This window comes from Grus americana, chromosome 3, assembly GCF_028858705.1.
Source record: "Grus americana isolate bGruAme1 chromosome 3, bGruAme1.mat, whole genome shotgun sequence".
Lineage (NCBI taxonomy): Eukaryota > Metazoa > Chordata > Aves > Gruiformes > Gruidae > Grus > Grus americana.
Window position 1 is genome coordinate 8,247,906 of NC_072854.1, and position 20,978 is coordinate 8,268,883.

At 40.5% G+C, this 20,978-nt stretch overlaps 1 protein-coding gene across 4 annotated transcripts in view; it reads right to left on the reverse strand.

Moving 5' to 3' along the window:
- Positions 1-1,809: 1,809 nt before the first annotated feature.
- MFSD2B (MFSD2 lysolipid transporter B, sphingolipid) overlaps positions 1,810-20,978 on the reverse strand; it is a 39,122-nt gene continuing 19,953 nt past the window's right edge. For all 4 annotated transcript variants that reach the window (XM_054820338.1, XM_054820340.1, XM_054820339.1 and 1 more), the window contains 9 exons: positions 19,630-19,799; positions 15,771-15,861; positions 15,555-15,676; positions 13,170-13,253; positions 11,425-11,505; positions 7,499-7,608; positions 6,125-6,268; positions 4,365-4,541; positions 1,810-3,383 (listed from right to left, as the gene is read on the reverse strand). In XM_054820338.1, coding sequence (XP_054676313.1) covers positions 3,326-3,383; positions 4,365-4,541; positions 6,125-6,268; positions 7,499-7,608; positions 11,425-11,505; positions 13,170-13,253; positions 15,555-15,676; positions 15,771-15,861; positions 19,630-19,799 — 1,037 coding nt within the window. In that variant the 3' untranslated portion in view covers positions 1,810-3,325. The remainder of the gene's footprint in view (positions 3,384-4,364; positions 4,542-6,124; positions 6,269-7,498; positions 7,609-11,424; positions 11,506-13,169; positions 13,254-15,554; positions 15,677-15,770; positions 15,862-19,629; positions 19,800-20,978) is intronic.

Below are 20,978 nucleotides of genomic sequence, written 5' to 3' on the forward strand. Positions count from 1 at the left end.
TCCTCTCAAGATTGATTTAATTTTGCATTTTCTATCTACAGCCCAGAAAGGCAAGTAGAAAAGGAGATGAACAAGTGCTATTTGGCAGCAAACTCTGAACACAAAAGAGCAGGGTTTGGCTTTAAAACATTGTTCACTTCACCTGCGTTACCTGGAATGCAGAAGGTGAATAGAGATGAGAGGATGCAGCAGGGAAAGAATCTCACAGTATTTAAGGTGCAGGAGTGACTTAAGGAATTAGTTCTCAAATCTACAGAGCCGTTCCTGAGCACCCAGTGACCTGAAATAGAAGGTCCCAGCCTTCAGGAACTCCCCAGGGACAGATGTCCCGGGTGTTTTTCACCTATCAAAGTGGGGGACTCAGCACAAGCAATCTAATCCACCTAAGGCCTGGCAGGTCAGCAAGCTCAGGGGCAGACAGGGTACAGCAAGGCGGCAGACGTGGTTGGTGGCGGTGGCTAAGGGCAACCCCCTCCTTCAGTGCCTGCCGAGGAACGGCAGCTCGCCTACGTGGTTAGCCATGACCTGCACTGGGGCTGATCACCAGCAGTGACATGCAGGATGACCGTATAACCTTGGAAGGTTTCAACATTATTTTTAGACAGAAACTACAAGGGGGATGAAACTGGAAGAGAAGACTAGTGACCAGCTCAGCTACCGACTGTACCAGCAATCAGCCCAGTACAGAAGATTTAGGCTGCCCTCGTTATGCTTCATCAAGGGCAAGGAACGGGCATGGTTTGCCTTACAGGGACTACCGTAACTCTGTTCTCCTTTTCTTCCTCTGTTTGTGTAAATCCATTTGCTGGAACTGCTTGCGTGCAGGCGGGGAAGTGCTGTCCATTAGGCACCCAGCTGGTTTAATCCAATCATCTCCCACGTTCTTATGACTGTATTTGGGTATTCCTTGATTGAGAACCCCTGGGGACTCAACCTGGCCCTTGTTACTGCTAGCCAGTGCGAGACAGGAGGTTTATATTAGATTAGTGTTTCATCTGAATGGTTGTCAATATAAGAATCTGTTTCTTTCAGTCACGTGTTCTGAACATGCATAAGGCATATGCATCATTTAAAACAGGCAAGGAGACATACAAAGTTAATTCACTTTACAGCACCAACACTGAGCCCTACAAAAAGAAAATTGGAAAAAAAATCTTACCCTGCAGTTACTCTTCCATTCTTTTTTACTTACAAAAATATGATCATTTTCTTAACAAAAGTGCAACTCTGATAATCAAACAAAATAATGAGATTTTCAAAATATAAAAATAGTCTGCTACATTTCAGCTATGGAAGCTTTCTATTTTATTTTGGCAGTTCCCGTTATTGCTATCATATGCAAAGCAAGGAGTGAGTACATCTCTGTTAGATAAATATCACTGGAGAAGAGGAAAACAGTTTAAAATCAACCAAGTTTACCTTGCAAGAGACTGAATTCAGATTGGGTCTTGTGCAATTTAGAGGCAACTGATCTGGAAACAGTACCTTAAGCTACATTCAAATTACTCCAATCAACAACAGCCAGCAGTTTCTGCAACCCTTTTATCACTGGGCTAAGTGTTCAGCTTGTGTAAACTGACACGGATCCACTGCCTTGTAGCTACAGATTTATAGCAGCTGAAAACATAACCCATTAAAAAACATTAACAGCCTTTTCTGGGACTTCTGGATGTTTTCAAAGACGACTATTCAGAAATAAAGAAATATTACAGAATAAATCAACCCCCCAAAACTGTTTTCTACGATGTTTTGGAGCTATGTGATATTACTACATAACTTACCTACTTCAAAGTGTATTATATCCGCTATTTCAAATTCCATCAGACTCAAAATTGTAAACAGGCTTACGGGTTTTATTGTTGTAAACACATATGCCCCAAGCATACAAATCTTCATTTGTCCAAGAACCAAAACAAACAAAAAAAACCCCCAGCCTTAGATGTCGATTCAAGAGAAGGCTTAAACATACATAACTTTTACCCATGCACACTCAAAATACATCCTTAAAAGCTCACTCATGATTAAGTGTTTTGCTGAATTAGGACAGTTCATTAGGCCTTAGACTCCAAACTTGGGCTGTAAATTCCTGTCTTGTCTTGCACTGTGCTAATTTCTTCAAGGTGAACAAGCCTTCAACTCTTGGATTCATCGCGCTCTCCTCCAGATTTAGATACATCTTCAGAGTCCAGTCATTTTAGCGTACGCTTGGAGTCAGGCTCTGGAGGTCTCTGCATCTCCACTGACCACAGAAGCAGCCCAGAATGACCAGGTCTGAACTTGAGTGCTCCAGAAAGTGCCTGAGGTTAGGTGTGCCTTTCATCTACAAAATGTGTTCAGCGGTGTGAATCTATAGTAGAAATGAGGTTTCAGTTAATGTATCTAAAGCATGATGACATCCCTGACGGAAAAAAATCATTTAAAAGTCAGGTGTAGCCTCATTATTATAAAACACTGTGTGCAGGCTGAGATGAACAGCCATGCCATGGTGTTTTGTGAGATGGAGAGCCTACACCACATGAGAAATGGGTGAGTATGATGATTACTTAAAGGCCAAAATTTACAGAAATTTGAATGGCATAATCTAATTCTTGGAAGACACTACTGATTTTGGATATCCTGAGTGGAGATGTTGTTTTTGAAAATGCTAAGTACTCATTCTCTGACAGAGATCAGCTTACAGGTGTCAGAAGCAAGGAACTCCAGTAATGGGAAATGTAAGGTTCTGTTTCATATAAAATCTATGAAGTTAAATTGCATCAAACTCTCTTTCAGAAAAGCTCTTCGTGAGAAAATCCTCAAAACATGTCTGCATCAGTGACCTGCCTCATTTCGAAACAAAATCAATCTTAACTTTATATAGTACACTTCAGGATTCCCAAGTGCTTTCTAAACAAAACGGTGTGCAATTTATAGGTAGAGATTATGTTCAAAATCCACCCCAGCCTCTAAGGGTGAAATGTATCACAAGTCAAAACTTGGGTTATGCATCACATTTGCACTTTTTTCCTTTGACCTACAAGTCCATGGAATCTCCTGTTGCAATGAGATCACAGCTTTCAGTTAATCATTGAAAAACAACAAAAACCCCCAAGCCTTCAATAGCTCGCATTCCTGAACATTTGTAGTATCTCTTTTAGCACAGTGCATGGAGTTAGACATCTATTTTGCACGGCAGTGTCCTCTCTTCATTTCATTACTGACTGTGTCAGAATCATCCTTTATTCTTTCTGACAAAATGTGAGCAGAGAAATGACCTGGAAGACTCTCGCTGAGTTTGTGCATGAGATGTGAGACTGTATTTGGAAAGTTGTTGTATTCAGAGCTTTCAGACCGAGGTGGTCTCTTTGTGGTCATCCAGGTTCTCTGTGCTATGATGGCTCCTTCTGTTAAAAGCAGAACAAGTGATACATGAACAGACTTCTGGCTTTTGTTGCTAACAGTCAAGCTACAGTTTGGCAATCTCAAACAATGAGAACCACCAGCAAGGTGTGGTTGCTATGGACGGTGACTAAAGGACCTAAAGAGAGGGACCAGTCCCATTTTAAATTGCTTAGCTGCCACTGGAGAAAGCAGCTAGTGCCAAGAGGCCTGTGCCACATCTGCCAACCCCATGCAGGCATCTCGGATACCTTAGGGCAATGAAGTGGTCCCAGACACCCATGCTTAGGCTCTGGATTTCATCCCTTATCATGGAAATCAGTTCCCAACTCCAGTAACTTGGGATAATAATCTGTCCATCTGCTAAGACAGACTGTTCTTATGTATGTCCTCAGTGTGCCTAGGCTTCATTTGACAGAGGTGGATGATTTTCAGCTAGGCAAGATTTTCTCTGGAGAGAGAAGAAAGGGGAAGAAGGGAGAACGATAGTGTAAAAAGGCAAAGAACAGCTCAAAGCTGTCCTTACTTTTTCTCCCACAATCTTTTCTGCCTACGCCTCTAAATGGTTTGGACGTTTCTTATATGCCATAAACACCAAGAATGCAGTCAAGAATCCCATGTTCTTCTATGTATAAGTAAATTGTAACTATTCACATTTTCTCCAGAAATTTAATCTACGCAGAATATTCTTCATTTCTGGCTTGAAACACTGTACCATGATAGCGTTTCGTGCACTACCCCAGAGAAAAAGCAAAGTATAGCAGCCAATATACCTGATAAATGGTCCTCTAAGCAGGTGCATTACAAAAATAAGATACTGGAGCATGTAATGGTACCGTTCAGTTAATAATTCAACTAATAGAGTGTTTTTTTGGTTTGTTGTAAGGAATATAGAGGCGTATGTTAGTAGATAATAATTATTTTTACAATATAACTAAGAGCTGCTGTGGTGACATTACTGCTGTTTGCTGCCAGTTCAAACTTACCTTAACACTTCAAGTGCAAGGTTTGTTTCTTTCCGACTTTCTTCAGTGATTGGGTAGAAAAGGAGTATAAATAAACCTACAAGGATGAGGATAGCAGGGACTGCTCCAATGAGGATTTTCAGTGTGAGGATCACATCGTTGGATTGTCTGCATATCCCTGGCTTGTATCCAGTAAATCTAAACAAATGGAAATAACAGTGGTGTGTGTATATCCAAAGCTAAAAGGCAGTTGTTCACCTGAAAGCCGCCTTCTCAGGTCACTCCTTTCCCCCAAAACTTCCTTCCATTTTTTCCCTACACCTCACTTTTTCCTTTCCCTCATTACATGTTTCAAATCTTGTTTTTCAAATCTCATCTTTGTGCTCGATTTAAGGTAACTGTATCACCTCTGTATTTTCTCATTATTATTATTATTATGTAACATTTAACTACTAAGAGGAGCATGGAATCCCATGTAAAGAAATTGATCTGTTATGTGTTTCCTGTTAATATTCAGCAAAGTATTTAGGCTCCGCTTTAAAAGTATGCAAGTAATCTGACCAATTTCAACAGCAATAATTTAATTTAAACACACACTTAAGCACTCTTCTCAAGATAGACAAATTTACTCAAGTGCTTAGAGTTAGGTACACACTTACAGTTCATTGATTCAGGGCTTCCATGCAGTCCCACAACTGCTGGTATACTCAAATTCCCATTTCCAATTTGTGGAATGAATTTATTTTCCTCTGAACATTCACCTATGAAAGCTACAGCTCATTTGGCATCACTCTGTCTTCTGTGTCCTCCCACAAACATCTGCCTTGGCAAATTGCTGGGAGCTAACTGGAATGCAATTGAAAAGGGCTAATTGGTGGACAGTGATTTGTTTGAGGGTGTTAGCAGTAAGCATCTAAAATTCCTAAGCCCAAAATGTTCAGCCAAGCACTGCCTGTTATTTAGCAATCTCGGCTGAAGGCCTCGAAGCAAAACATTCCGGTTACCAAAACCTAACTTGGAGCCAAGGGCTAGACAGTATTTCAGATAAGTTCCCTTCTAAGTGTTCATTGCGTGTTTCTGTGCCATACACATCCTGAAACCCAGCAGCTGCAGGCAAAGGCCCTTTCTGCTAGGTCATGCACAAAAGCAGGGCAGGAGATAGCTGACCACTTTCCCAACCTGACTGTCTAGTCAGAACAGACAAGGCAGAAGTGGAAGGAGAATACAAGGCATCTTCCAAGCTGATGTGGTCTAGGTGATGGACAGAGCTGTGAGAAAGATTGTTCCTGACTCTGATCAGTGTCCAGTTCCCTAAAACCATGTAGGAATCAGTGGTCCTTTTGTGCTCAACAGGCCACTACGCACCACTGAAAGCACTCTGATCCATGTAAAGACTTACAAGCTCATATACATAGTCCAACCCAGATGCAACAGGGAACGCGCAAAGCAGCTGCATCACTTGTGGTGGACCTTCATCTGCTGAGCTTTAGTTCTTTAGTTCTTTATTCATATAAGCCACTAAAACTTACATGAGTAATTGGGAAAGAGGAAAATCTAAAGGGAAGTCAGGTCTTTCTGAACTGGAACATGTTAGGGCAGGTGACAATGCTCAGTGGTCTGGCCTAGATGGTAAGAATCCTGTCTTCTGTGGTCGGCTATCTGGAGCTGCTGGCACTTTCAGGCTCAGGGCAAAAAGGCAATTAACTCCACTGGGTAAAGGCGGAGTAACCTTAGAATGCTTTCAGAGTAGATCCACTAAGTGGAAACACAGTGTTACTTACTCCAGGCCTGCTGCAGAAATTCCTAAGCCAATTCCTGCTGACATCTTGGTAAAGAAAACATAAGAAGAATAGAAAATGGTTTCATGTCCTTTTCCGTGAGGATTTTGCAGGCGAAAGTTATCAACAACATCAGGCAGCATTGACCTAGAGATGAGCAAGATAAAAGAAAAACTCAAGCCAAAATCTCTTCTCAAAGTCCAAACTTACTGAAAGAGTACACTCCTCCCTTTTTAAGATCTGATTGATGTAGTCATGCACATGAAAGGATTCAGTTCAAAACGTCCTACTGTTGGACAGGAGGGCAAAAATCTGTGTAAGAAATGCACAGCCACATATTACAAAGTAGAAAACCAGCTGAAAAACTATCAAACACTTGCTGGGAGGTGACAGAATTCTTTAGACTGCCTGTCATTCCAATCAGAAGTTATGATATTAAAAAAAGAACAACAAAACCTCACATTTCTTAAGATTTCAAGAGACTCTGAATCTCTGAATAGTTCCACTCTGAAATAACTATTTTGACAAGCTAAAAAAATTTTCAGAAACCAATGAGGCCTATTCTCTCTCTACTTTAAAGAGATGGAATTTGGTAATGGTGAATCACAAAGAATTGACATTTTATTTCCAATATATGTCATGATTTACTGTTGGAAAAAAGGGCTTCTCACTCTCTGTGCAGAAAAGCTTATGTAGTCTGACAGTTTATTTCAAACAATGTTCCCATGATCTCTTGGAGTTTTCAGGGCATTGTACAGATGAGTAATGCAAAACAGCTCTCTCAGCAATGGTCTTGCTTTCTGGTCAATTTGACCTGAATAATAATTATTCCCTCTGGAGAGGAAACATCCCATCCTGCTCATCCTTGAGTAGTTTTTCCCCCACATATTTTCAGTCCTTAAGAGCAAAGGACATTGTATTCTCAGTCTCTTTTAATCATATCCTTGTGTTATTTGATCTATAACAGAGGACTGCTCAAGCAGGGATACATAGCTTGGTTTACGTTTCATCTGCGATGTTCTTAATTGCTCAGCATTAATTGATTTATCTAACTTCATCATTCCTGTAGTTCTGTTAGAAACCAAAGCAACTGATTTACTGTTATCACAAGTTCTATAGATACTTAGATTATTGATTCATCTACATACTATTATGTACAAAGAGCAGCTACAGTTACAGTAGACGTAATCTGTTAACAACAGGGCAATCAAAGTCACGTCATTGCAAATAGCCTCTATTATAAAAGCAGAAAAAGATTCTTGGAAGAAGTGACTCTTGTCAAATTCAGCCTCTTTCGGAGGCAAATTCCATGCAGTAGTACATACACGTAATGTAGACATATACCCCTTCCCCATCTCAAATGTAAAATTCTCCTACCATGGCAACAGAAGAGATGCTGCAATGCTCAGACCAGAGACGAAGGCCACGAAATAAGCCAGGATCGGGTTTGGAATGGTCACTAACATGACTGCAAAAGGAATCATCCACTGAGGAGGAAGAAAAACAGTACATCTAACTTAGAGTATGCACTACTCAATGGTATATAGATCATTCCCTTCAAAGTACAAGATTGTGTTACAAAGCAGTTCACGCACAGCAACGCCTAACGCTTCAGTATTTTGGTGAAATTGCATTTCCAAAGAGCCCTGAGTCAATCTGTATTGACCCATCCAGAAGAATCAGAGAAAAATAGGATAAGCAATGTTAGTGCCTTCTCTGTTAGCAGCATTAGGGCTATAACTGCACTAGAAAAGTAAACGGTCCCAAGAGCCAACTGGCAGTCGCTGGCCACATTCATACTCCTAAACACTCATGGTCTCCAAAAGAAGCGTGGCCATATAAGTACTTTTTCTGAAGAGCCCTGAAGTGGGCTAGTTCCCAAACTGTGCCCAGATACTTCTTGGGAGATTGCTAACCAGCTTGTGCTAAATTTTTTCTGCCAATTTAGTAACAGAGATGACCAAAGACCAGTTTCTATTCTAGGCCAGTGGAACTATTTAGTTAACTAGTAGAGACAAAGCCTCAAAACACCATTTCAAGGGAAGTGGCAGGGGTTCCATGGTCTTTTTAAACTGCAAATATCCCATTTCACAGATCATCTTGAGTCTTGAATGAAGAAGAGTTTGCTTACACTTTCATTTCCAATGACCACTTTAAAGCAATCTAGGTACTCGGCAACAACGAAAATCAGGAAGGCAGTGTAGTTTTCTCCCACTCCACACAGCCAGATATGCTCATGACATTGCACAAGTCACTAAGGCTACCCTCAAAACCAAACTAATTTGGGATGCTCAGGATTTGTTTTCTGGCAGCACTTAAACCCACCAGATTTCCTGAACTTCAACTTGAGGCAATGGGCTTACAGGATTAAAAATCCACTATTTTACATGCTGATTGAATGCATTCAGTCCAGCTGTCCCGGACCCATCACATGCTCCATCTCCCACGCCTGTGAACCATGGGCATAGCACATGCAAAATCCAGAACCAGGGGCTTATCTACAGGGCTTTTTAATGATGGGGGATTAGTTTAACATTAAGTGTTTCAATCCTTTATACTTGCAGCTTGGGAGTTGAGGGCATGAGAAGAGCTTTCACAGACAGCGATTCCCCTAAGCACTGCTATTTACAGTTCTGTATGATAAGTGATTCTGGGAGTCCTGGAGTCTAATCCATTATGTTTATGTTTTAAATGCATTTCCCATCGCAAGCATTTGCTCCTAACCTAAGGAGGCAGAAAATAACCTTCCCTGACTGCAAGTTCCCTGCACAAACAGATGATCCTTGCATTAGCCCAATATCGTGGCAAAATCGTTATTTCACCACAAGAGAGCACTCCAGCAATACAAGATTTTATGTTGCCTACAAGCAATTTTATGACTGCCTTATGCTCCACATGGGGCACACGCTCAGAAACCAAAGCACTTAAACAAAATTCTGGATCGATAATAATAATCATTGTAACTGTAATTTTCTACTGAAAGAGAAGCACGACCCGCAGAACTGAGGCTACAATGCCCTGAAGTCTCACTCGTGCAATGGTAGTGCAATCATGGGGCCAGTGTTCCTGCAGCAATAAACAGCTAATGCATCTCCTTCTTTCCTACTTGTAAAGCAAATATTCTGTTATTGGCACCCCGCTCCCTAGTCACAGGGCTGCTGCCCTCTGAGTCATAAACGATATCCTACAGTTATCACATGTCTTCCATCCATTCCCTGGCGGCACTATGGAAGGCGACCCTGTCGGGATGCTAAAGGTGATACTGACCTGTGCAGCAGCACATTATGAAGGGAAAATCAGAAAAAGGTGCAGGTAGGATGCGAGTGGAAGCAGGGATGGGAGAGTGGAAAAGGGGCTGCATAGCCAGGATTCATCCAAGGGCATGCCTCCATGCTGCACAGTGCTGGCAAATAAACAATTGTGTATGTGTGAGGAGGTGAAAAGATTCAGAGCATTTTTTTTGTTTGTTTGGTTTTTTTTTAATTAAATCCTCCAAATGCCACAACCAAAAACTATTATTGGCTAGGATAGAAGCTAGAGTTGTGAGGGAGAATGGTCTTCCACTTTTAGACATCTTGCCAAAACCACAAACCAAGAAGCTGCCACACTTCTTAAAATTTCTCATAACAACTTCACCTCCAGTGCCCAGCTGAGAGACTTACTGATTTTAAGTTCAACGTTTGCCCTGTGAGGGCAGAGCAGACAATCTAAATGAACACGGCATGTGGGAACAGAAGCACATAAACAGAAGAGAATAATTTCTAGCCTGTGCACCAATCTGATCATGGGAAGAATGCTATCAAGGATCCTGCTTGGGTGTGACCCTGTACTTCCAGGGAGCCTAGGCTTTAACCCTGTAGAAGTTTAGATACTTACGCACTATTTACACTGTTGGTCATCTCTTGTGGGGGAATGAGTAAAAAGGGAGCAATATCAGTGGAAAGAAGCCAAGATTCTTGTTGCCTATTTACCTGCCCTGCCTTCCATACGCTTTCAGGGGTCTCTTCAACATAGAACCACTTTAACAGGAAAAATTAGTCTGGAGCAGTGTGACATTTTTTTCAGGAAACTGAAGTTCGAATTACATTTTCACCCTGAAAGCTGAGTAAGGTTTTGGAGAAACTGAGGTGCTGACAGGCTTTCCAGTCATGTTAAACTAAATTTATAGAGGCAAATTAGTTGAAGAAAGCATTTTTTGTAGCCAAGTAGACAGAGGAGGAGATTTCCCAAGGAGGAAATCTGCATTCCCTGGTCCAGTGAATGGTCCAATACTGCTTTTGGCAATTCTCTTTGCTCAAGTGGTAAAATGAAAATGAGGATGGGACTTGGATTCCAGATGCCTACTTCAAAACACATTAACGATTCAGCATATTTGGAACTTGAGTTTTTAAGTTACTTCTGATTCTTTGGAAGTCATTCCAACACACAGATTTTAATTTAAAAAAAAAAAAAACAACTATTCAATTATGTTCAACAGTTGTCACCAGACCTAAACTTTTCAGCATTGTTCAGATTTTGACGTACAGCTTCAGGCTGGATTTTCCAAGTCCTCACGCTTTGTTGTGCACAAGGCAGACAATTTCCTTCTTTCCTCTTTCATAAGTAATTGAAGGTAAACAGGGGGGATAATGGGGAGGAACAGGCTTATACGATGACTCACCAAGGATGATGACAGAAAATTGCTACTGTCTGCACTAAGTGAAGGACTTAAAATAATCCATCAGAGATGAGGGCAGGCTTGCTGAGCTGGCTTTGCAGAGCTGTGTCAAAGTTAAACTAGGCTTCTTTTCTCAGGTAGGTCACCTATTTCTTTACTTCACTAATAACTGTCCATCTCTGTTCGGAGGGATGTGGCCACTCCTGCTTTCTTATGTTTCTAAAGAAGGATGTGTAACAGACATCTGTTTTATTCTCTGTGACTGAATTACAGATGCAGTCAACTCAGCAACATATACAAAGACAAAGCAAGCCTTGTACAACAGGTAACTTGTCAACCTGAGGCAACAGAGACCTTAATTGATAAAAATTCACTGGGGTTCACTTCTGAGAGCAGTGAAATGCAGAGGTTGTGTAGATTCTTAAAGAAGCTGGGACCTCCCTTCAGCATCAATCCATTTTTCAAAAGTTTCTCTTGGAAACTTGGAATCTGTCTGAAATTTGGTATAATGATTTAAAACAACCCCTGAAACTGAGTAAATTTCGTGTAGCTTGAGGTTATAAGCACTTGAAAGACCTCCTGAAGTGGCTCTAGTTGTCAAATGAAGTGGGCACAAGCAGATATTTTTCTCAAAGGATTTGCTTACCGAAATCCCACAAGCTGCACACTTCTTGCCAAATCGCTGCAGAAACTTCTGCCAGAAAGGAATGCTCACAGCTGCTGATACCTACAATTGACAAAAAAACATATCTGTACTGTGCTTGCTGCCACTGTCTTCTTCAGCTGTAGAACTCGCAGACATCTTTTTGTCTAGTACATTACAGTCTGAAAGGAAGATGAACTTGCAGATTCCTGTTTCTCCTCATCCTTTGATTGATTTTTTTTTTGAGTGATTATTTTTTTTAAATTCACTATTATATATTACAAATAAAAGCAGCCCATGAGAGGGTTTTCCACAGAATGCAGTATCTTAAAATTTCCATTTCCTAATGTAAGCCACAGCAATTAAAGCTATACATGACACAGTCATTAAAGTTCAAACATATTGCCAATAGTCATACTTTGTGCTAATGCCTTTTGCCTCATCTGAACCTGACAAACGATAAGTGAATTAAGCTCTACTCCATCGCACAGGAAGAAAGAAAAAAGCTGAAGCACAAGATGCACTTATCTTAAGATAAACTTAGAGTACATATCCCATACTACATCTTTATTCTTAGGAACAACCTGTAAGAGAAATAGTTGCTTGCAGTCAACATTATCATTTCATATACTGTAATACTCATCTGGTAGCAGCAACAACTACAGGCAACATAGTACCAACGCGCTGAAGTATTGCTACTAATGACAGTACTACAATTGACCTAAATTCAAATGTTGTCTCATTGTTACAGTTATATTCCACTCTTTACTGACTTGAACTCCACTGTCTCATTTCTCTTCTTGGTGTCCATTACTTGTAGAGCCTTAAGATACCCAACAGTCATCCCTTCATCTCCAACATTTTGGTTTTAATCATTGGAAAAGATTTGTCTTATAATGTGGGAAAGGAAGAATCAAAAAGGGGTAGAAAGGGTGGGAGGCTGGGACCAAGAAGTGGAAATGAAGTCCCCTAAGATGGTTCCACAAAGTCCCTGTGCCAAATGGTTCAGAAATCATGCAACAGTTTCCCTGAAAATGACTGCTGCAATATTCTATATGGTAGACAAATTCTCTACAAAATATTTTAAAAGTGTAGTACAGGCACATCCCAGCAATTATGCAACATTAAATGTTCTATTTGTGTTTAAAGGACTTTGGTCAGAAGGATGAAAATGGCAGTTTTCAACTAATACTACTTGTATTCATAAAGTAAATGATGCAATACAGGAGCAGCGTGTAACTGAGTTATAAGTATCACCTGAGCAAGGAGAATTCTACCTATGCATGTCAAGAAAAAAGGTTCTGTAAAAGGATCTTTTTATCACACTGCCAATTGCTTTAGCGAGGAATCTTCACATCTCTGGATATTTTAAATATTTATCCTTGCAAGCTGCCTAGCCCAGAAGGCTCATGTGTATGAATACACAAATTAAAGTTGTTTAATTTTCAGCATATCAGACTGGGAAAGGGAAAAACGAGCTAAAATTCCAGACCTCCTTTCTGGCAGCAGCTTTTGCCTTTTATAGGAGCAGAAAGTGACTTATAGGTAAAAGCAACATGGAATTAATTAAAAGCTCCAAAACATTAATTTTTTTAGAAGTACAATAGGGAACACCAGCTTTATTTCAAAGTGTAGCTTCTTAATAGCTCTGTCTAAACACAAAACTCATCTCGTCTTCTATTATTTTGTGCCAAAAACCAGTGAGAATCTGCTATCAAATGAAAACATGGGTGAGAAGTGCAACTCACCAAGATGGTCACCACCAAATACTGGAAGTGATTGCGAAGATCAGCAGCATGAGTGCAGAATAAGACAAAGTTGCTCTGTTCCAGCTGTTGAAGTGAAGACATTTCGTTACCACCAAAAAAGAAAGGAAAATTTAAAAAGACCAAAATGACGTCACACTCCATACTGGCCAAACATAGTTGGTGACTGATTTGTTAAATGTAGGATTTGGGAGTCTCCTTCTTCCCTCATTTGCAACAATTTAAAGAAGAATAACTCTCCTGCTATCACTACAGCAACATGCCAATAATATTGGGGCAAGCAAGAGGTAAAACCATGCACCTAAACCAGCATAAAAATGACGAAAACAGGAACTGCTTTACGAGAGGATTCTAAAGGCTTCATTCCCTATGTTGCAATTGCCTTGTGTTGTTTTCACAAATACAGCTGCAGACTACTGCAAGAAATTGCCCTTCCTTTTCCATACCAATGCCATAAATCTTTCACCAGAAGCTCTGACTCCAAAACAAGTTACTCTTCAGCTGGAATTACACTCATGCCAACTTCCTGTAGTAAAGCAGCTAACTGCTGGTTTTGTATACAACTTTGGCTATGGAGCATAGCTTTGGGTCAGATATCTTTGTAAGTCTGAGTACTCATTCAGTGGGAGGATGTAGCTGCACTGTGTTAAAATGATAGATGAAGCCACTGCCACCATGCTTTTGCAGAACTCAGGGGAGTTCTGAACACCAGAATACAGGCCCAGCTCCAGCAGTTCTGCAGAACTGGAATGACAGAGCTCGTAGATTGTAAGCGGCCAATGGGCTGTATACAAATTAGGATAAAAATTATATCCTTTTTCCATTGCCACCAAAGCCTTCCCTAGCTTGTGGCCCAGTTTACACTGCTTTCATTTTAGATGTAGAATATCAGACTCTGGGATTATGGCCAATGCATCTCTACCTGCCTATTCCTTTGCTCATCAGTAATCCTCTCACTAAATTCCACAAAGTCAGTGTCCCTCCCTTGAATAACAATAGCAAGGGTTGCTCATGCTGGTTGAACTGGAAGAATACAGCTTCCAGCTTCTGCTTCCCTTCACACCTTCCCTTCAGTCTGCACAAATAGAAAAAATAAAGAGATATGGACTGACAGAAGATCTTTTCCTCTCCAGGTGTTGTCGGCTGTTGTAGTTGGCTGCCAGCAACCAGATGTGCGCTGCGTCTTGACTGACTGAATGGGTGCTGGAAGGATCTGGACCATAAGGGAACTTTCATCTTCTCCCTGTGTCTGCTGTTGCTCACAGTTCTGCAGCTCCCAGATGTATGCAGAAATGCTTTTGCTATCGTTTCTCACCCTTGGGCCTTCCAGCAAGGATTGATAGATGCTGTAAAGGACAGCCTGCTAACTGTGCCCAAATCCAGGCCAACAGGAAACTTCAGTGCTTCTTCGGCAAACAGACTTTTAAGCAGCCCTTCAAGGAACTTAGTAATTCACCAGGACTGCTGGTGAACACAGCACTGCTCTCTTACATGCCCCATTCTTGCCCTCTGTCCTGATACTCACTTGATCAATGGCTCATGTGACTAAGAGTCTGTGGACAAAAATGTGACTACTATTTGCTTTTCAAAATTAAGACAACTTCAACTGATATGTACAGGTTCACATTAAAATAACATATTTACTGAGTTGAACATAGCTCAGAAATCAAGTTTTAAAAAGGCTGCTGGACTATGGGGAGTAAGGGTTTCTTTCTGAGTGGCTTTAAGTTTTTCTACAGCTTCTCTCTCTGGGAGGAGGTATTGCATCTTTTTGTGAGAGCCACATTCGACTGCAGGTCCTCATTTGAAAATTAGTTCTATCTAGCTCTGAGACAGGTAAGACCTCCTGCCTCTGAACATCATCTTACTCTGACCTAATGTCTTCCATCACAAAAGACTCCATAAGAACCAGTTCAGCCACTATCTGAGAACAGTCACCTATGCAAAGGAAAGGGGAATGGTTTAAAGTGGCACATACTATAAAGAAGAACAGAGAGAAGACAAAAAGCATTCTCTAAGCAACTGAAACCACAGGAGACTGTAGATGGATAACATATAATGACCCAATCTGGGTCACTAGGACTAGTTTCTCACCTTTTATGGGGGGAAAAAAAAAAAAAGAGCCATCTTTAAATGGTCAGGGCTTTGGTTTTGCTTCTCATTTGAGAGAACCATCTCCAGCCACACCAGACCCCAGGCACCAAAAAAGGGCTCTGGTTCCCTACTGATTTGTAGGGGAAGGCACCACCCCCTAGATCACCACCTCCAGTCACCAGTCAAAGGTTATTTGCATTTTAGCTGCCGCAGACTCTCCCATGCTGGGACTGGAATGAGGCCAGTGCACAGACTTAGAGAGTCTGAAGTTACCTGAACTGCTGTCGAGATGAGAAGAAATGAAGCTGTAAACTTCACATATGGACCATGCTTCATGGTGAGTCCAAGCCCCTTACAAAAAGGAATTGCTCTGTCTGAATTTAAGGCATAAGGATCTAAGAGGAGCAGAATACATAAAATAACAATCTTTTTCAGAGATGAATGTGAAATAATGATTATTAAATCTAGGCATACTTAAGTACATCTTACCATCTTTTTCCTTTACTCCAAGAAAAAGAATGATGATTCCAAGAAGATACACACCTCCTATGACCCCTGCTGCAATCATATAAACTTTTGCCTTTGGAAAGAGAAAAAAACATATTTGAAATTGTGACAGGAGAATGACAAGTCACTATGAAAATTTCAGTCTCTTTCTGGTGAGTCATCTGCAAATGAAGAAATGCCCGTTGACATACAGCCAACTCTGTCTTTTACCTCTCTGAAAAATGTTCACTTCTGCAGTTCATTTATAAACAATACCTACTTTAGGATAAATCCAGGGCACATAAGTATATATCTCTTGCAAAAAAAAGAAGCTGTGAACAAAAGGGCTACTCTGTTGGCAACCTGAATGTTTTAAAAGTTTGCTTATGTTGAGACTAGCTAGAGACATACACAGTCATCTATCAAAAACATGCAGCATCCATAGAGTGATTCTGATTTTTAGTAAATCCAGTTGATCTAGCTACACAGACTGCAATCTGTATCTTCACGCCAGGTAGGAAAGGCCTCAGTACTGATGTAAATGTAATTACTGCAATTACTGCATTTATACATACTGATAATAAAAACTTCCTTCAGGCTCTAATGAATTTTAGAAATCACACTTTCATGTCAATGTTTTCAGAATATGGTAGCTTGCATGCTTGTTTTCCCAGTTACTTAGTGAAATACTCAAACAAATTCAGAAATCTTTGCTTCCTATTAGCCAGGGGAATAAAGCCTCCAATGATACCTCCCACACCATTAGATCACATTTATTGTTTCTAACTCTGATTACACTGACTCTTGAATAAAGCTTTAAAAAATTATTTTGCTTTAGTATTCTGTAATAATTTATTTTATACTGTGTTATCAAATATAAAATAAGTGCTGGTTATAGAGCTTTATGACACAATGATTATTTGAAAAGAACATTGAATTCCAAATTATTGCTAATACATTGCACATGAAATTATTATAAATCTAGGAAGCAGTTGGTAAACAGGTATGCAATTACAAGAATGTACTCCAAAATATAAAGTCATTTAGTATAAATGCAAAGGTTATCAGATGAACCATGTAAATATAGATAATCTTCAAGACAACAGCTTTTGTTACGATATTTACGTTTCAGAAGGGAACGTGGTGAAATAAAGGCATGCAGGACTATTCTTTACTTGGGACAAAGGTTTGGGGGTTTTTATATCAGAGCTATAAATTAAGTCACAGAGTACTTTTAAACTATTGGTTATGGCTTGCAGAGACTACAGACTGCAGTATTGTAGATACTTGAATTCACTTAAATGAGGTAATTTCAGCCTCAAAAGCAGCCTAGCCAGGAGAGAAGGGGCTGAAAAAAAGGATAGTAACAGGACTCCATTATGAATTTTATATTTCATGTCTATTTATTTGTTAATTTCCTTGAAACAATAGAATTAAATGCTTTCTTTCACAAGCCATAGTTAAGTGTAAATTGAGCTTAAACTATCAAGGATATTCATGGTAGGCCAAATAAGATTCCCTGACCCTAAAAAAAAAACTTGTTAGCCCATCTATGAACTATATCAATATCCATGCTTGGTTTCCAGTAGGAAAGATCCACTCCTAAGCTTACAGTAACAACTTCAGGAGAGCTTAGAAATAACCATTTCTTCCACTTCTTTTCTTTAATAATGAGCAAAATAAAACCAGTCATTCACCAGGTCTTCTTTCAAACTAGCTGTGCTCTTGAGAAGCTAAGAATTAGTTCTTGTGACAAAAAGGGTCAGGGCCACACTCCTGAAAGGCACTAAGGAAACAGTCAAGGTTCGGCCTCTTCTAAATATTTTATTTTAGACTGATGGAGGTACTTCAGGTTAATAGACCCTAGTCCTGCCTCAACTTATAACTCAATGTCCATCAGTCATACAACCAAAATTCAAGATTCACTATCTCCTGTTGATCATGCAGTTAAGGTGCATATCCTGTTGTGCATGGTGTGAACAAAAGGCAAGTGCCTTGTCATGAGATGCAAGCAGCCCCCCCACATGGCTCAGTGGCCATGCATGCTCCAATAATCCAACCAAACTGACACCAGGTTATGTGAATGGCAAAAAATTCTGGTCCTCACAAAACAAGGTAGCAGGGAGTCAGGCGGGTTGCCAGAGCAGTTCATTCACACTGTAGCTTCTGCCCAAGCCTGAGGGCTCTTTGGGAAAAAGGGCAGGAAAGAACAAGGAGCGAACAGAACCTTACCCATGGAAAACAGTTGGACACCATAATCCAGACTGTTCTCAACCATGGGATACTAATCTACAAACCTGAGAAGGTGACACACAGAAGAAGGAAAAAAACAGAGACCAAAACAAATAAACAGGAAATCCACACAAAAAATGAACACATGGCTGCCTGTAAATAAGGAAGTGAAATTAGAAAGGTAATATCTTTAATTAAATCAACTCATATAGTTGGGAAAAAAAAAAAAAAGACAAGTTTCCAGTCACATTGCAACTTCTTCAGATCTGAAAAATGTTGTGTGTCTAAAAGCGTTTCCATTTTTTCCTAGTGTTAGTAGCTAGTTTAATGAAAGATATTACTTCTCCCTACAAACTCTGGCTACGTTACACTATATATCTTTGCTATTATTTTCAAAATAAAAACCTACTCGACAGTCAACTCATTGTGAAGCTTCTTTCTCCATCTCCCTCCTACCTCATAAGGACAGGAAAGCACATGTGGTTAGACAGAAAGGAAATAAATCAAAATCATATATTTTTTTTTCCTTAAAAGCCATTTAAGAGATTTGAAAGCACAAGTTGGTAATTATGGCATAAAGCAGATTCAGACAGGGAATCTGCTGTACTATGAAATTCAGCTTGCTCCTCAACTTTTCAAGCTCCTTGTCTTGACAATTCACAGAGCTGTAATAGCACAGTAGTTTTCTACATCAAGCCATTGTCCTAGAAGCTATAACAAGGAAGACAGGATGACGTTCTGTGTCTTTTTAAAATATACACTAGAAGTTACCTAACAAGCAGCTTCAAAAGTGCTTTAATCAGCTATAAAATCATAGAATGGTTTGGGTTGGAAGGGACCTCAAATATCATCTAGTTCCAACCCCCCTGCCATGGGCAGGGACACCCTCCACTAGACCAGGGTGCCCAAAGCCCCATCCAATCTGGCCTTGAACACTTCCAGGGAGGGGGCACCCACAGCTTCTCTGGGCAACCTGTGACAGTGCCTCACCACCCTCATAGGGAAGAATTTCTTCCTAATATCTATCTAAATCTACCCTCTTTCATTTTAAAACCATTGTCCCTTGTCCTGTCACTGCAGACCCTGGTAAAAAGTTTTTTTCAATCTTTCTTATAAGCCCCTTTTATATATTGAAAGGCCACAATAAGATCTCCTTGGAGCCTTCTCCAGGCTGAACAAATCCAGGTCTTTCAGCTGCTCTTTATAGGAGAGGCGCTCCAACCCTCTGATCATTTTTGTGGCCACCTTCTGGACCCGTTCTAACAGCTCCATGTGTGTCTTGTGCTGGGAACCCCAGAACTGGATGCAATATTCCTGGTGGGGTACAGTAAGCTTTTTTTCCTAAGCTTCCAATTTAAACTGTAAATCAGGCCCAGAGAAAACAAAGGATGGACATATACTTCCTAGCTACTTTACGGTTTGGCATCTTCAGCAAAGCTCCTCAGTGTAATTCTGCTGTCACACTGAGAAGTGGTTGCAAAGACCACGGATGGGAAGTCTTGTTTGCAACAAGACAGTTGTCTCAGCTCCAGCATTATTCATTTCAAAGAAGTCATATTCATGCTCATCCAGCTGGATGATACGATACAGTACTACAGAAACCCCCATACGTGCTTCCATAGACACTTACTTGATGAGACAGGGCATCTGAGGGATCTGGAAAGCTGGGAGTGTCATGCCAGGAGTCAGTTGTGTTTACTGGGGGAGTCACGGTGCAGTGATGAGAGACATGAGCACTGGCCACAATCTGCCCCTGAAGTGCAGCTCCAATCAAGGTCCCAAGCACTTCCATGGTCATTCCTAAAGAAGGAAGAACAAATGTGCACTGAGGATGAGAACTCGATTCGTCCACTGTCTGCAAGCTTGCCCATTTGTCTCACTGAAGAGAAACATCATCAAACCATTTTCTTTTACAGGGAACAAGCAGAAAAAGCAATACCAAGAACAGCAGAACTGCAAGGTCAGTAATAGAACAGTTTCACAGAAAGAGAGTTTTGTCATCTATTTTCTGATCAGCTTTTAGAAGTCTCCATGGAAAAGCCTCTTTTATACAAACTGCATGACAGATACAGCTGAGATTAAGAGCTGCAGGGGGATAACATAGAAACCTTTCATCTTGAGGACCAGAGCGGAACTACAGTTTAAATGTTGAACGCCATTTTTCCAAAGCAGGACTAGGAGCCATAACATCAGACTTTTCATCTCAAACTTAACAGTAACTTGTGAAACATTTTTCAAGCCACTTATCAGACCTCTAGGTTCTCCAACTGTAAAATAAAATTATACTTACCTCAGGCTTATGTTGGAAATAATACAGCTGCAAAGCTCTTGGAAACAGCAGATGCTGTTCTTAACTGTCCAAGACCACAGTCAGGCAGAACTAGCTACCTCAGCCTCAGAGAATGATTCAGATCACTAACAGTCCAAGTACCATCAGAACAAGGGATCATCTAAAAAAACAACTGAAGTTTCCATTTGAGAAAGCAAAGATCTAACCATAAGCATCCAGCTCATACTTAATGTACTCAAAATCCGTCAACAAGGTGGCTAGTTGTTACAGCTCCATCGCAGGCAAGTAGTGAGTAATCTGGGTTCTTGACCCTTCTCGCCCTGAGAGATTTCAAGCCTACCACTCCTGTTTCCACCCAATACGGCCATACCCAGCATCCCCAGGGAGATAAACTGAATTCCTGTCCTAGCTCCAGAGACTATTTATGCATTTTGTATAAAGATCCATAGGGTTCAATACGTGAACCAGTTAGGAACAGAGACCAAGACTCCCTGTTTATGAGGGAATGCTCTTCTCATTGACCTAAACATCAGGCTTTTTTTTTTTTTTCTATTTTATAGGGTTCAATACGTGAACCAGTTAGGAACACAGACCAAGACTCCCTGTTTATGAGGGAATGCTCTTCTCATTGACCTAAACATCAGGCTTTTTTTTTTTTTTTCCTATTTATTCTCTCTCAGTGGCCCCAG